This window comes from Tachyglossus aculeatus, chromosome 3 (genome assembly GCF_015852505.1).
Source record: "Tachyglossus aculeatus isolate mTacAcu1 chromosome 3, mTacAcu1.pri, whole genome shotgun sequence".
Classification (NCBI taxonomy): Eukaryota; Metazoa; Chordata; class Mammalia; order Monotremata; family Tachyglossidae; genus Tachyglossus; species Tachyglossus aculeatus.
This window is the reverse complement of record NC_052068.1, coordinates 98,831,704-98,846,612: the sequence shown is the minus strand read 5'-3', so window position 1 is coordinate 98,846,612 and position 14,909 is coordinate 98,831,704. Positions and strand designations below refer to the sequence as shown.

General features: G+C 45.7%; 1 protein-coding gene across 1 annotated transcript in view; it reads right to left on the bottom strand.

Annotated features, from left to right (window-relative positions):
- SLC14A2 (solute carrier family 14 member 2) overlaps positions 1-14,909 on the bottom strand; it is a 64,827-nt gene that overhangs the window by 32,674 nt on the left and 17,244 nt on the right. Inside the window, exons 7-9 of the mRNA XM_038743652.1 lie at positions 13,939-14,073; positions 12,789-12,838; positions 11,148-11,316 (exon numbers count right to left, since the gene is read on the bottom strand). Of these exons, the coding sequence (XP_038599580.1) occupies positions 11,148-11,316; positions 12,789-12,838; positions 13,939-14,073 (354 nt within the window). The remainder of the gene's footprint in view (positions 1-11,147; positions 11,317-12,788; positions 12,839-13,938; positions 14,074-14,909) is intronic.

Genomic DNA, 14,909 nt, shown 5'->3' with positions numbered 1-14,909 from the left:
AGTACAACACAATGTAACAGACACATTCTCTGCTCACACAGACTAAATTGCAGTGTCAAGGGTAATGCATAGTGGCATATGTACCCTCTGGGTACAAGTTCCCCTCATTTCTGAAGGGGCACAGATTTTAGGGCAGGAGGCATTTACATGCGTGATTAAGCCTGAGACAAAAGTTCGTTCATTTCCTGTTGATTTTTCCCTATCCTTATCATCACTTTCTGTTGTGTCTTCACTGAGAAGCAAACGAGTCACTGAAGGTTTTAGGAAACAAATAACTGACTCTACGATTTAACTATTTATAAATAAATCACTGGCACAGTTATTACCGTCAGTGCCACAGAAAGTTGAAATGACCGGGGTCAGGGAGGAAAGGACGGGAGGCCAGAATCATGAGTGTCCAAATAAGCACAGTTTTACCCTAACACCATACTTTCTTCAACAATTGTAGTGGGTGAGGCCAGGTGTGCTTAGGCAATGTGTCATAGATTGTGTGGCTCTGGCTCCTGAAAAGAAACCTCAAAGGATTTTGTCCCCATATAATGTGATGAGGAAACAGTTCTTTTCTGCAGGGTATTTCCTAATCTGATCACTAAAGGGTTCTCCTCTATTACATGAATGTAAGGGATCAGGGATCATTGGGATTTCTGCTCAGACCATCCTAGGGCTCCTGGAGGAATTTTATTAGACCCTCTGACTCACAGGCACCTCTCATTTCCCCAGGCACCAAAGCTTTGACTATGGCTTGAACTATAATAGAATGAGAAGGGAAATTTGCAGAGTCTCTCTTCCCAGAGTTAAAGTGCTCTGATCTACCTCAATTTTCTTGACCTCTTTTATTATGGTAATTAAGTGCTTACTATGTGCCAGACACTGTACTAAGCATTGGAATAGCTAGAAGTTAATCAGATGGGACATAGTCCATGTCCCACATGGGGCTCATAGCCTCAATCCCCATTTTACAGATGAAGGAACTGAGCTGCAGGTAAGTTCATTCATTTATTCAATTGCATTTATTGAGCACCTACTGTGTGCAAAGCACTGTACTAAGTGTTTGGGAAAGTACAATATAACACTAAACAGACACATTCCCTGCCCACAGTGAGCTCACAGTCTGGAGGGGGAATGAATGAATGAGTGAATAAATGACCCATTCATTTTCTTCCCTTGAGCTAGGCTCAGAACCATTTGGAGGACAGAAGTGTTTTCTTCTGCAGGGCAGGCTCAGCCACTGGGGTGGATAGCCTCCCAGACCTGTTAGAAACTGACATAACAATAATAATAATAATAATAATAATAATAATAATAATAATAATAATGATATTTGTTGAGCACTTGCTATGTGTCAAGCACTGTCCTAATCCCTGGGGTAGATACCAGATCATCAGGTTGAACACAGTTCCTCTCCCACATGAAGCTCACAGTCTTAATTCCCATTTTACAGATGAGGTAACTGAGGTGATTTGCCCAAGGCCTCACAGCAGACAAGTGGTGCAACCAGGATTAGAACCCAGGTCCTTCTGACTCTCAGGCTTGTGCTCTATCCACTAGACCACAGTGCTTCTCTTAAGGACTTAAGGAGTGGGCAAGGGAAGAAGCTGAGTGGTGACAGAACTGCCAGTGGCCATGGTATGAGTTGGGGGTTATTCAGGATGAATGACCTCAGTAGATTTCTGAGACACCTAGGGTCTGCTCTACTTACTTGCCATGATTCAGGCTTTGTGGTTTATGATGCATTGCTTAATGGCAAGAGCACGGGCTTAGGAGTCAGAGGTAGTGGGTTCTAATCCCAGCTCCACCACTTGTCAGCTGGGTGACTTTGTGCAAGTCACTTAACTTCTCTGTGCCGCAGTTACCCCATCTGTAAAATGGGGATTAAGACTGTGAGCCCAAAGTGGGACAACCTGATTACCTTGTATCTACCCCAGTGCTTAGAACAGTGCATGGCACATAGTAAGCGCCTAATACCATTATTATTATTATTATTATTTTCTTCAGGTAGCAGCAGAGTCATGATCTTCTCAGTTGCTTCCTCTTGGCTGAGAATTAATAGCTCTGCCACTGATGCTAGGTGGGGGCAGGTAAGGCCATTCTCTCAGAGCCTACAGAGAATTGGTTTTTGGGACCCCTCTCATGCAAGGTGAGAGCCTAGGGGGTCATGGACCTCAAAAGAAACCTGCATCTTAGTCTTGGGGAAGGATGATGCTACAGGTGAGACATGCCAACATATCCCTGAGGGGGATCCCAAAGCAGGATTGGAAGCCTAAAGGGCCAAACAATGATTTTAATTGGATACAGTCATCTTCCACTCTTCACTTCAAGAGCGTCTTAAAGCTGTTGTGGGACTCCTTATGGAGGTACCAAATCTCAAGCAATAGAGACCTGTATATTCTGCAGGACAAGACCCATTCCTGTGACTAGTTCAGACCAAACATTTTGCATCTTGTCTTTGAGCGATTTAGCCATGGCACCACTCTGCCCAACAGAGAAAGGGCTAAAAAGGGGCCTTACACATTGTCTGTCCGATCAAACTCAAAACTGTCTCAGAGGACTCTCCCGTGTAGTGAACTGTCATCTTATCTTGTGGTACAGCACAAACTACACCGAAGGGAGGGTCAGTCATACACTGACCATGGCCCTCAACTACCGTGGCTCAGCTCTTAACATCAGTAGTGCCATCTTTGGAAACTTAGGACTGGCATATATCTGTGTGTCAGTGGGTGTGTGTTTGTGGTATGTATACCCACACACATACCCCTACATAGATGCCTTGAGATATGCTCCTCTTTGCCAATGCTGAGACCTGGTTCACTCCAGATGACATTGTCTCTCCTGCAGCTCTCTCCCAAGGGGTCTTCATCTTCTCCCACTTCCCCTGACTCATGGGGAAAGGGGGAACAATTGGCCTGATCCTTGCCCTGAAATGCACTGAAAGCCCGCCCCCTACACCCTATCTCGCCCTCCCCAACTCCGTCTCTCACCTTCTCTTCCTTTGCAGACCACATCATCTACCATTAATCATCCTTTATGATTACCACCTCCCAGTCCCACCTCCAATGTTCTGAGCAGTTTCGATGTCTTTCTCATCTTCCTTCTCTCCTCTGCCCCCACCTGTACACTGATCCTTGAGGATTTTAGCATCCATGTGGGCATACCAAAGATTCTCCCAGCTGCCTGCTTCCTCTCACTCCTGAACTCAGCCAGCCTCCTGCTCCACCCCTCCTCACCCACTTACCAATGTGGACACACACTCGGTCTCATCATCTCTAATTACTATACAGACTCTAACATTACCAACTCTGAAATCCCTTTTTGACTACAACTGCCTCACCTGTTTTCCCTTCCTAATCCCCTCTGCTAAACTGATCTCTTATCTCACAGAGATGTCTTGATCCCCTTCACTTTGGACTCCCAACCTAATCTCCCCTTTCTTGTGGCCCAGATCCATATCCTCAACTCTGCCCAACTTGCCAAATTCAGGAGCAGTGTGACCTAGCAGAAAGAGCCAGACCCTGGGAGTCGGAGGGCCTGTGTTCTAATCCCAGATCTGCCACTTGCCTGTTTTGTGGGCTTGGACATGTCACCAAACTTTTTTGTGCTTCAGTTTCCTCAAATGTAAAATGGGAATTTAATCCTATTCCCTCCTACTTAGACTGTAAACCTGATATGGGACAGGGACTACTGTGTTTAACCTAATTATCTTGTTTCTACTCCAGTGCTTAGTAGAATGTGCTGCACATAGTAAGCACTTAACAAATTCCATAGTTGTTATTACTATCACTGCTACTAATAATGACTCAGATTCCCAGTCTTCCTGTCCTTTCATTAATCTCACACTACCAATCCTGGATCACCTCCAAATGACACCTCCCCTACTGCCATACTGCTGCCATAGTGCACTGTTGGCAAAAACCCAGGGACCAGGATGACTTCGACTATTTTTTTAAATGGTACTTGTTAATCAAACAGTGATATTTATTAAACACTATGTTCAGAGCACTGTACTAAGCACTTGGGAGAGTTCAATACAACAGAATTAAGATAAAACTCCCTGCCTATAACAAGTTTACAGTCTACAGACAGCTTTCAGTTAAGCATTTACTATGTGCCAGACAATGTATTAAATGCTGGGATAGATACAAGATAATAATAATAATATTTGTTAAGCACTTACTATTTGTCAAGCACTATTCTAAGCACTGGAGTAGGTACAAGCTAATCAGGTTAGACACAGTCCCTGGCCCACAGGGGGCTCACAGTCTTAATCCCCATTTTACAGATGAGGGAACTGAGGTCCAGAGAAGTGAAGTAATTTGCCCAAGGGCATAGAGCAGACAAGTGGTAGAGTTGGGATTACAACCCAAATACTCCTGACTCCCAGGCCTGTGCTCTATAGACATGCTACTTCCCATAATCAGGTTGGGTATAGCTCCTGTCCCACATGGGGCTCACAGTCTTAATCTCCATTTTATGAATGAGGTAACTGAGGCACAGAGAAATTAAGTGACTTGCCCCAGTGACTGGCTATTTTCAGTTCAACCATACCTGCTATATCTATGCCCAACACTACTTCTCCTTCCATAATGACTCCCATGCCCACTGCTCCTACTCACTCTTCCAGACATTTAATTCAATCCTGAAACTCCCACTGCCTCCACCTCCCCAATTCTCACTCCCTGCTGACTACTTTGACAAAATCATAATCATCAGGTGTCACCTTCCCCCAATTTCCCCATCATTTCTCCCAGCTCCATCCTACCCCTTCATCCTGTCCCACCACCTCTCAAGCCATCTTCCACTTGTTTTCAAAACCTACTCTCTCTACTGGCTTTCCCAGCCCCATTCATTCATTCATTCAATCGTATTTATTGAGCACTTACTGTGTGCAGAGCACTGTACTAAGTGCTTGGGAAGTACAAGTCGGCAACATATAGAGATGGTCCCTACCCAACAACGGGCTCACAGTCTAGAAGGGGGAGACAGACCAAAATAAAACCATGTAAACGGGTGTCAAAACTGTCAGAAGAAATAGAATTGTAGCTATATGCACATCATTAACAAAATAGAATAGTAAATATGTACAAGTAAAATAAATAGAGTAATAAATCTGTACAAATATATATATACAAGTGCTGTGGGGAGGGGAAGGGGGTAGGGCAGAGAGGGGCGATGAGGAGGAGGAGAGGAGGAAGGGGCTCAGTCTGGGGAGACCTCCTGGAGGAGGTGGGCTCTCAGTAGGGTTTGAAGGGAGGAAGAGAGCTAGTTTGGAGGATGTGTGGAGGGAGGGCATTCCAGGCCAGGGGAAAGACGTGGGCCAGGGGTCTATGGCAGGACAGGCGAGAATGAGGCACAGTGAGGAGGTTAGTGGCAGAGGAGTGGAGGTGTGGGCTGGGTTGTAGAAGGAGAGAAGGGAGGAGAGGTAGGAGGGGGTGAGGTGATGGAGAGCCTTGAAGATGACAGTGAGGCCTTCTCATGCCTTCTCATCTTATAAAAATACTTATGCTCACTATTCTTCTTTCCCATCAACTTCAACGACTCAAACTCTGAGGGCCCCTTCTCTGATTTCAAACCTGGCAACATTTCCTCTATCCTAAAAAATACCTATTCTTGATCCCACTGTTCTATTTCTATTAAAGCACTATCCCAGCTTGCTTCTTCTCAAATGGGTTTGATATACCCAGCTGCAGCTAGTTCCTCTCTTCCAATTTCCTCCTTGACCCATCTTGACAGATTGAGTGTTTGCTCCCCTTATTCTGTGGGAGCCATTCTCCCAGTGCCATCCTAAGTTCCAAATCAAATGGATTCTATTCAGACTTAATCCTTCTCAATTTCATGGTTGACTTTGACTCCACAAACTACTCTTCTGAAGACACTATCTTAACTTTTCTTTTAAATGGTATTTGTTAAGATCTTAATATGTGTCAAGCACTGCTCTAAGTGCTGGGGTAGATTCAAGTGTATCAGGTTGGACACAGTCCCTGTCCCTTAAGGGGCTCACAGTTTAAAATGGAGGAAGGAGGATTTAATCCCCATTTTCTAGTTGAGGAAACTGAAGCACAGATAAGTCAAATGTCTTGCCCAAGGTCACACAGCAAGCAATTGGCAGAGCCGGCACTAGAACTCAGGTCCCTTTGACTCCCCGGCCCATGTCCTTTCCACTAGGCCATATTGCTTCTCTGACCCACTTCTCTTCTGGTTCTCCTACCACCTCCGGCTGCTCCTTCTCAGTCTCTTTCACAGGTTCCTCCTCCTCTCTCACCTATTCCCAAGCTATGGGTCTCCCTCAAGGCTCAGTTCTGGGTCCCCTTCTCTTCTCCATCTATACTCATTCCCTTGAAGAGCTCATCCATGCTTACTGCTTCACTGCTTCATCTTCTGTGAGGTGACTCCCAAATCTACCTCAGTAGTTCTGACCTCTCTTCTTCTTGGTAATCATGCCTCTAAAACATTTCTGCATGCATGTTCTTCCGGCTCAACTTGTCCAAAACTAAACCCCTTATTTTCCCTCCCATATTGTTTCATTCACTTAGACTGTGAAACCCACGTGGGGCAGGGATTGTGTCAAACTAGTTCTATTGTGGTCTCCCAGGTGCTTAGAACAGTTTTCTGCATCCAGTAGGCAATCTATAAATACTATTTATTGATTGACAATTGATCCATATCACCATAGATAGATAAAAATTCAATAGGACATCTTATCAGTTTCTTTTGGCATCACAGGAGTATTTTATCTTCAGGATAAATACTCTCATTCTCAAAATGGATTCGGGTCTTCCGTGAGCTTGGTTTTAATTTAGGTTTTAAGGTTGCATTGTCAAGGTACTTCATTCATTCAATCATATTTATTGAGTGTTACTAAACGTTCAGGGGAGTACAATATAACAATAAATAGACACATTCCTGCCCACAGCAAGAGCTCGCAGTCCAGAGGAACTTGAATTTCAGGTGGTTAAAGAAGGATTTGTAAGCGGTCAGGCCTGGGCTGGATATATTTTGATGTTTTTCTACTTCTGGAGAGAGGTTAGATTAGAAGCACTTGGAGGGTAGAGAACAGATAATTTCAGTAACCTAGGGCCCAAACAACTAGTGACAGCTCAATTCTTGTAGAATAACAGTAAAAAAACCCCAGAAAAAAAAAGATTCAGAGCCTATATTCTGGATGAATAAGGGATAAACTTTAGTATTATCATTAACAGGTATTCAGTGGGTGTAGAGTTGCCTCGCAACATGATTCATTTGCATATAGGATGCAACCCCAAATCACCGTCATTTTCAGAGTTTATTCAGCAGGTGCCTACAGGCATGAGGTGTTTTTCAGGGAATTGTTCAAGCCAAGGAAAATGATGTGCGACCCCTTCCCTCCAGTATTTTCGCTTTTGGCATTGACTCATTTTTGCACCATCTTTGGAACAAATAAATATTGGCAAAGATTTGTTTAGAAAAACTCTTCTGTTAGAAGTTTTCCAGGCAATTAGACTAAACTTGGCTTATGAAAGAAAGGTGTGCCATGCAGGCTCAGATTTCAGAAATGACACCTGTCCCCCACCCTAAATCATGGGCTCCTTGAGCCGGGAATCATGTCTACCAACTCTATTGCACTGTACTCTCTCAAGCGCTTAATGCAGTCATCTGCACACAGTAAGTGCTCAGTAAATACCATCAATTGATTCAATGAAACGGTTGACCATCGCTCCTGACTAAACATGTCAAAACCTGGTATTTCCGAACACTCATTCGAGAAGCAAAAAACATACTTTTTGGAAGCAAGAAACCTCTGCCACATCTGGGTCTGGGCCTTTGGATGATGCTGGGAGGTGACAGAGCTGGTGGTGCAGGACGGAGAGAGAAGTGGACTGACCATGGCCCGGACTCATGTCCCCGAGCTGTCTCTCCTACTCTGCCTGCCATTTTGCCATGTCATCCATGCGGGCTTTTTGCTGAGGGGATTTCCTGCAGGTAAATGCCTGACTTGCTGACCCTTTCACCCCGAGCCTCAAGGACAACTCGTTCTGCCTCGGCATGCCATCGTTTGTGTGAAAGACCTGGTATGGAGAGTCTTGAACTGCTCTGGCCAATAGATCATGATCCTTCTGGGATCTACTTCTGCTCTCATCTAGTCCCAAGATAAGTCCTCTAGCCTGCCACATTCAAAGCCTTACTGATGGCACATAGCCTCCAAGAGGCCTTCCCCGACGAAGCTCTCCTTTCCTCTTTTTCCATGCTTTTCTTCATCATCCTGATTCACTCCCTTTATTCATCCCCCTTCCCAACCCCACAGCACTTATGTACACATCCCCAAATTTCTCTCTAATCCCTAGCCCCTTCATCCAAGGAGAACCCTAGCCCACATATAGGTGGAGCTGGCGATAAAATGAATCACCAAGACACAGCTTTCTACTGCCTTGCTGGAGGGTCCCAGTATAAGATAGGTGGACCTGGTGCTTCTTCCAGTTATGTTCCTTATACCCAGAACTCCTGGGGTGAGAGGGACCAGAGGCCCATCTGTGTCAGGGCTCCAGGGGACCCCTGCCTCCAGCTCTTGGCCTTCCTGGTGGGCACTTTGCCCTTAGAATTATATCTCCCTACTCCCTTTGCCAACTTTAATCCAACCCCCTACTGACCTGCTCTAAATTCTTGTGACTTTTTGAAGAATTGTACCTGGCAGATTTCCATAGGCTGTTTTTTTGTACCTTGGAGGAGGAGAAACAGAATCTCTTTGGCCTTCAACCATTCTTCTTCTCTCTACCCATTTTTTTTATTTTGGCCAAGTGACTATTGGCCCAAAGTATACTCTCTGGGACTGTCTGGCCTGGTTAGCAGGGTCTCTTCAGGGTCCTGTCTCACTCAGGAGTTGGTCTGGTAGAACAGTGTTTCTTAAAGGGCGAGCATGCTTTAACTACTCACTTGACTTTACTCACTGTCCAGATCACTGCATTTAGATTGCTCACCCATTAGTTAATGATTCAAAGTGATTCTGGCACCAATATTTGCCTTTAAGGCAGTTATCTAGTGTTTCCCACCCTCACAACTTTCTGGACCCAATAGTCTACTTGGGGATTCTTCTAGGTTTAATACGCTCCTTAATTATACTTCTAGAGTGTGGGGTGGTGGTTTCTTTATCCTCTTCAGCAAAGCTTTTTGTTTGGGCTGTCTTGTCTGTCACTCTGTGGGGAATTTCAGTCCTCCCCTTGTTCTGATTAACACACTCTCCTCCTGGGAGACCTGGTCAGTGTGCTGTCAAAGATGAGTCCAAGCAGGGAGGAGATGAGTAGATTTTGGGCTTTAGTGGGGTCAGGGAATCTTGGGCAGAGGGACTTACTTGTGTGTGTCCAGAGACACAATTCTTTTCTCTAGGAAATGCACTCTGGTTCCCTCTAAGCTGCATGCTTCTGTTTTAGTTCCTTTGAATAGGGCCCAGTTCAAAACATACCCTGTTTGCACATTGCTGAGATGGGGATCAAATCTCAGAAACCCACTTTGGGGCCACGTCTGCCTAGGTCCCACTGTGAGACCTGCAGAGGCATGACATGCAGTTGGCCTGGCTGATGCCAAGCACCCAGGCCTCTTCTGTCTCAGCTGGCACAAAACCAAAAGAGGCACACAGGAAGACAACCAGAAAGGGAACACCCAAACTAAACAGAGGCCAAGAGCAGATTCAGTGGGCAAAGACAAGGTGGAGCAGGTCTAAGCATGGTGTCAACCTCCTTAGCCTTCAGGCTTTTTCACCTCTCTTGTCCAGGCCTCTGTGACTCTGTCTTGTCTCCAAGATTTTACCGCTTCCATGACAGCAGCTAAGCTACCTCAACTGAACCTGCTCTTGGATTCTTGCTTCAGTATGGACCACCCCTTCACCTCTAATCATTACATGTAGGGCACTCTCCTGGAAAGGGAACAAACCTAGCTGACCAGTGAAGAAGCTGAGGCTCATCATGCATCAGAATGACCCCAGGCAAAGGAAAGCCTGAAAACATGAGTATGAAATAAAGCATCTCTGATTTGCTAAAAATGACAGTGGTTTCTTGTGTAGAAATCCAGCCCACACAGAGACCTTGGAAAATATTGATAAAAAAGATCCCTGCCCACAAGGAGTTTTCAGTGACAATATTTTCAGCCACAATTACCTGTTTCTATGCAAAACAATAAGAAGAATCAGATAGCTCCAGCTCCTAATTGGCAATCCCTTTTCCTAAAATAAACCACTCTGTTTACTCTGTTGAAAACAAAGATCCGATCAATCTGCATTGCTTTCATATACACTTTTAGTTCTAAAAGTGGCATTCACTGGCATTGCTAGGAAGCATGATGATGAAGGATACAAACACCAGAAATGAAATACCATGAAACACTATCTCCTATCACTGGAAGGCCAAAAAGCACAAAATGCTTGACAGGGCCCGGCCCCTTCCCTCCCCTCCCCTCCCCTCTCCTACCTCCTCCTCCCTTCACCCCAACCTCCTTCCTCCTCCTGCTTTTTCCCTTCTCCTTCCCTCTCTCCCCCTTCCTTCTCCCTCCCTCTCTCCCCCTTCCTTCTCCCTCTTCCTCCCTCCCTTCATTCATTCAGTCATATTTATTGAGCACTTACTGTGTGCAGAGCACTGTACTAAGCACTTGGGAAATACAAGTTGGCAATATACAGAGACGGTCCCTACCCAACAACGGGCTTCCTCTTCTCCCTTTTCACTCTTCCCTGCCTCCCCTCCCTCACTCACCCCTCCTCACATCCTCATTTACACCTCTGCTTACTTGCCTGGTGAGACCAAATAAGAAATCAAGCTAAAATGTATAAGTTCTATTAACATAAGGGTAAATATACCAATTCTAGGTAAATGTCCCAATAGAATCATCTTTTAATCACCTTTACTGAAGACATATAATCTCTTTGCATTGCCAACTATCAAGTATAGCCCATAACTGGGTTTTTGCACTGTAGAACAATGAATAGTTATTGAGAATCAACCTGTAAAAAGATGTTTAAAGGATTCTTTAAATAATCTTTAAAGGAAAATGAAGTCCTAATTTTCTTGGTGGCTATAAAAGATGTTAATACAAAAGAAATGTATTGAATTCATTTAAGTTTTAAATCAAGCTGTGGAGAAACATTTGGGACACCTAAGGTGTGTTTCTTTGATTCTGCAGTGAATAGTCACCAGAGGGGTTTTTCTCTTCTGTTCCTGTCATCATCAGGTAATGCATTCTACTGGCTTCTGGGTAGGAGACTTTGCTGAGAGGTAACTTGTAGATGGCAGCATTGTTGGTCGTCAGTAACAGGAAGGTGAGGGTCGAGAGGCAGAAGGGCCAGGTACAGGTGGGCAATCCAACCTGAAATAACAAGAAATAACAGGGAAAGGGTTTCTGAGTGGAATTAGTGGGTGCTCAAGCCTGGGATTCTTCTTGAAGCCTCTTTGAGACCGTCAAGGTGGGAGATTAGGAAAATTATTTGGGATTGATGAGGAGAGACAGAAAATGTACTCAAAAGGGGTGATCAATTCTTGACACTCCAGGACAGATGCTCAGAATGTTACACTCTAGGAGGGAAAGCCTCACCTAAGTGATGTCTGTTCATGTTTCCAGGATATTACTTGGTGCCCAGAAGAGCGACCATATTTATTTCCAAAATTGCCTCTGTGTCATAATTCCACCCCCCTACCCACCACCTCCGATTTTTGAGGAGAAAAAACAAGCTTATTTTTGAGAGTGGTGTGGGCTAGGGTGGGAAGAGGACAAGGGTCAGAACAAGGTAAAGCTGCAGGTATGGGGTTATACCACTGGGGAACTTCTTCTTGGAAAGGTGAACCTGAGTGCTGGAGTAGGAAGAGAAGAAGGGTCAGAATGGGAGAAAGGCATAGACTCACAGAGGGGGATGAGGAATTCTTGCCTTGAAAATTGTGTGCTCCAGAGAAGGAAAGAAGAAAAAGAGGTTGGGTTGCCCACACCGTAGGTACTCAACAAATACTATCGATTGATTCATTCATTGAGTGCATTTTGGAAGCATGGAAGTAAGAGATGACGTATCAAGTGGCCTCTTACCTTCTTCTCCTTCTTGCTTCCTTTCCTCCTCCTCCCCTTATTGCTAGGCTAAATTAAGTCTAGCAATTACCTGGAATTACTAGGAAATTACCCTCATGCTAGCCCCTGCCTTGTTTTTGAGGGGCAAAAAGTATGTGGGGGCAATTGTGAGAGTAAATACATTTATTAACCTCAGAGTGCTCTAGAACTCTAAGAGAGTTAAATTTATACTTGCTCCTCTCCGACTATGCATTCTCCTTTTCTTCCAGATCCTCCACTGTCATCTCTTTGTAAGATGGAATATCCCACTAACCAAGCTCAAAGAGTGGAGGAGTTGGAGAAGATTCAGCATCACTCCCTCTGTTTGGGATTCACAGATAGAAATGCACAGATTAAGCAACAGTAGAAGGAGGAAAAGTTGCAAGAAGCCTTCTCTGTGATCTGCTCCTATAGCAAAGGATTCTGGGGCCAGGGGGGTACAGGCCAGATCCCGGCCCTCATCACTCTGCTGTGGCACTAGGTGGAGATGCCATAGGCACCCCTAACCCCATAGGCATCCGGTCACCTGGCTGACAACATAAGGCTAAGTGCCCACCTTCTCCTCTGGACCCCCTTCCTTCTGGGGCTGGGGCTGGTTGGACAGGACTCAAAGCCCTACAGATAAATCACCAAGGACACCTCCACCTGCCCAGGGGCCCACTTGCCTACTCCAGGTTAACCATGGCCCAGAGGGGGTCAAGGGAACCTGGTCCACTAAGGTTTTGCCCAGGTAAATCAATACTCACCACTGACATCATGTTAGAGAGGGCCGCTCCCATATAGGCGCAGAACAGCGCTACAAAAAGAACAGTGACATTTCAGGGGGCAGCATGCCACCTAGGGCACAGCCCAAAGGAAACCACCAAGGGACAGCCAGGTTTGGGAGGCAGGGGGCTCCCTTCAGCCCACTCCTTACACCTCCTGGATTGGCAAGAATTTCCTGCCACAGGAACCCTTTCCTCCGGAATATCTCCAAGTACTTGATCTAATGTTCTGCTTGGGAAGCGAGCTGTCCTGGGCCTGCTCTGATGCAGTCATGTGGTAATAATAATAATGATAATGATAATGGTATTTGTTAAGCACTTACTACGCACCAAGCACTTTTCTAAGAACTGGGGTAGATTCAAGGTGAGAGGGTCGAGCACAGTCCTTGTCTGACATGGGGCTCACAGTCTTAATCCCCATTTTACAGATGAGGTAATGGAGGGGCAGAGAAGTTAAGAGACTTGCCTAAGGTCACACAGCAGACATGTGGCAGAGTTGGGATTAGAACCCATGTCCCCTTCTTGGGTTACAGGTCCTGGTCACCAGCCAGGACCACCAGCAAGGCAGGGCTGCAGCTGGAGTGAGGCACCAGGTCCTACAGTCAAAGCCTTCAGTGCCCTAGCAGAATGAGCAGTGGTTTACCCATTCGAAAAATCTCTATTCTCCTCCAAGCTTGGGGAGGAGAGGACATGGGGCATAGAAGGGGATGGTGGAGGGAGAAAGGAATCAACCAGCACAATATAGGTGCTTCCCCTCAGCTCATATTTCTGGGGAAACTAGCCCCCTCCTCCTTCTGCTCTCATGATCAGGGGTGGCCCAAGAATGGTACCACTATTGGCACAATTGATAATTCTCTACCTTGGATGTCAACGGCCCTTCCCTCTTGCCTCATAGAAAGGCAAATTTCCCATGTGGCTGTTGAGGCTGAAGGGCTAGCAGTCCCAGAGGCCTCTACTCCAGGGAAGTGATCCTCCCTTGAAGCTCAGTGTGACCCTGGTCCCGGTGGAAAATCAGTGGGACACGGCAGAGATGGGTGGTGGAAGAAGCGGGGGCAGTATTGGGATGTAAATGTGGGAAGGATGGGAAAGGATAGCCACATCTTCCTGTTGGTCGACCTCCCGGGATACCTACCACAGACAAGGGCCAGCAAATGTGTCTGCCAGGTGAGAGCGTAGAATACTCCTCCAATAGCGATGCAGGCAAGGACACAGTTGTAACTCCAAAGACCTACGTAGATGGTGGTAAAGGGGGCGGCCACAGTCAAGGCTGCAGACAAGAACAGATATTTACAACAGGCTAAGGGACATGTCCAAATCACACAGTGAGCTGGGTGGGAGGGGGTGGTGTGAGCAGGGATACCTGCCTCTACCTGCCTTACTAATTCCCGCCCCAAATCCAGAAGAATATGAAACCCAGGCCAGTGACGTTCACAGTTCAAATACACATTAAAAAAACCCCTCCTCCTCCTAATAATAATAATGATGGCATCTGTTAAGTGCTTGCTATGTGTTATGCACTGTTCTAAGTGATGGGGTAGATACAACCTAATAAGATTGGACACAGTCCCTATCCCACATGGGGGTCACATTTTACAGTGAGGTAACTGAGGCACAGAGAAGTGAAGTGACTTGCCCAAGGTCACACAGCAGACAAGTAATGGAGCCGGGATTAGAACTCATGTCCTTCTGACTCCCAGGCCCAGGCACTATCCACGAGGCCATGCTAGTGTGAGCTCCTCACAAAGGGATGTGGATATGTGGCAACTGTTTATCTAATGTAAGCAGTGAAAATAAGCGAACTGGTTCACTGGGCCCTCAAATTGATTTATTGGCTTGGATTTCCAAGTTTGGCAGCCTAGTGAAAAGAGTTCAGGCCTGGGAAATGTTGTGGGACGGGAACACGCCTTCCAACTCTGCTATAGTGTATGCTCCCAAGTCATTAGCATGGTACTTTTCCTGTGGTTAGTGCTCAGTAAATATGATTGATTGATTGATTGAGTCTCATCCTGGCTCTGCCACCTGCTTGCTATATGACCTTGGTTAAGTAACTTAATTTCTTCTCTGTGCATCACTTTCCCCATCTGTAAAATGAGGATAAATTTA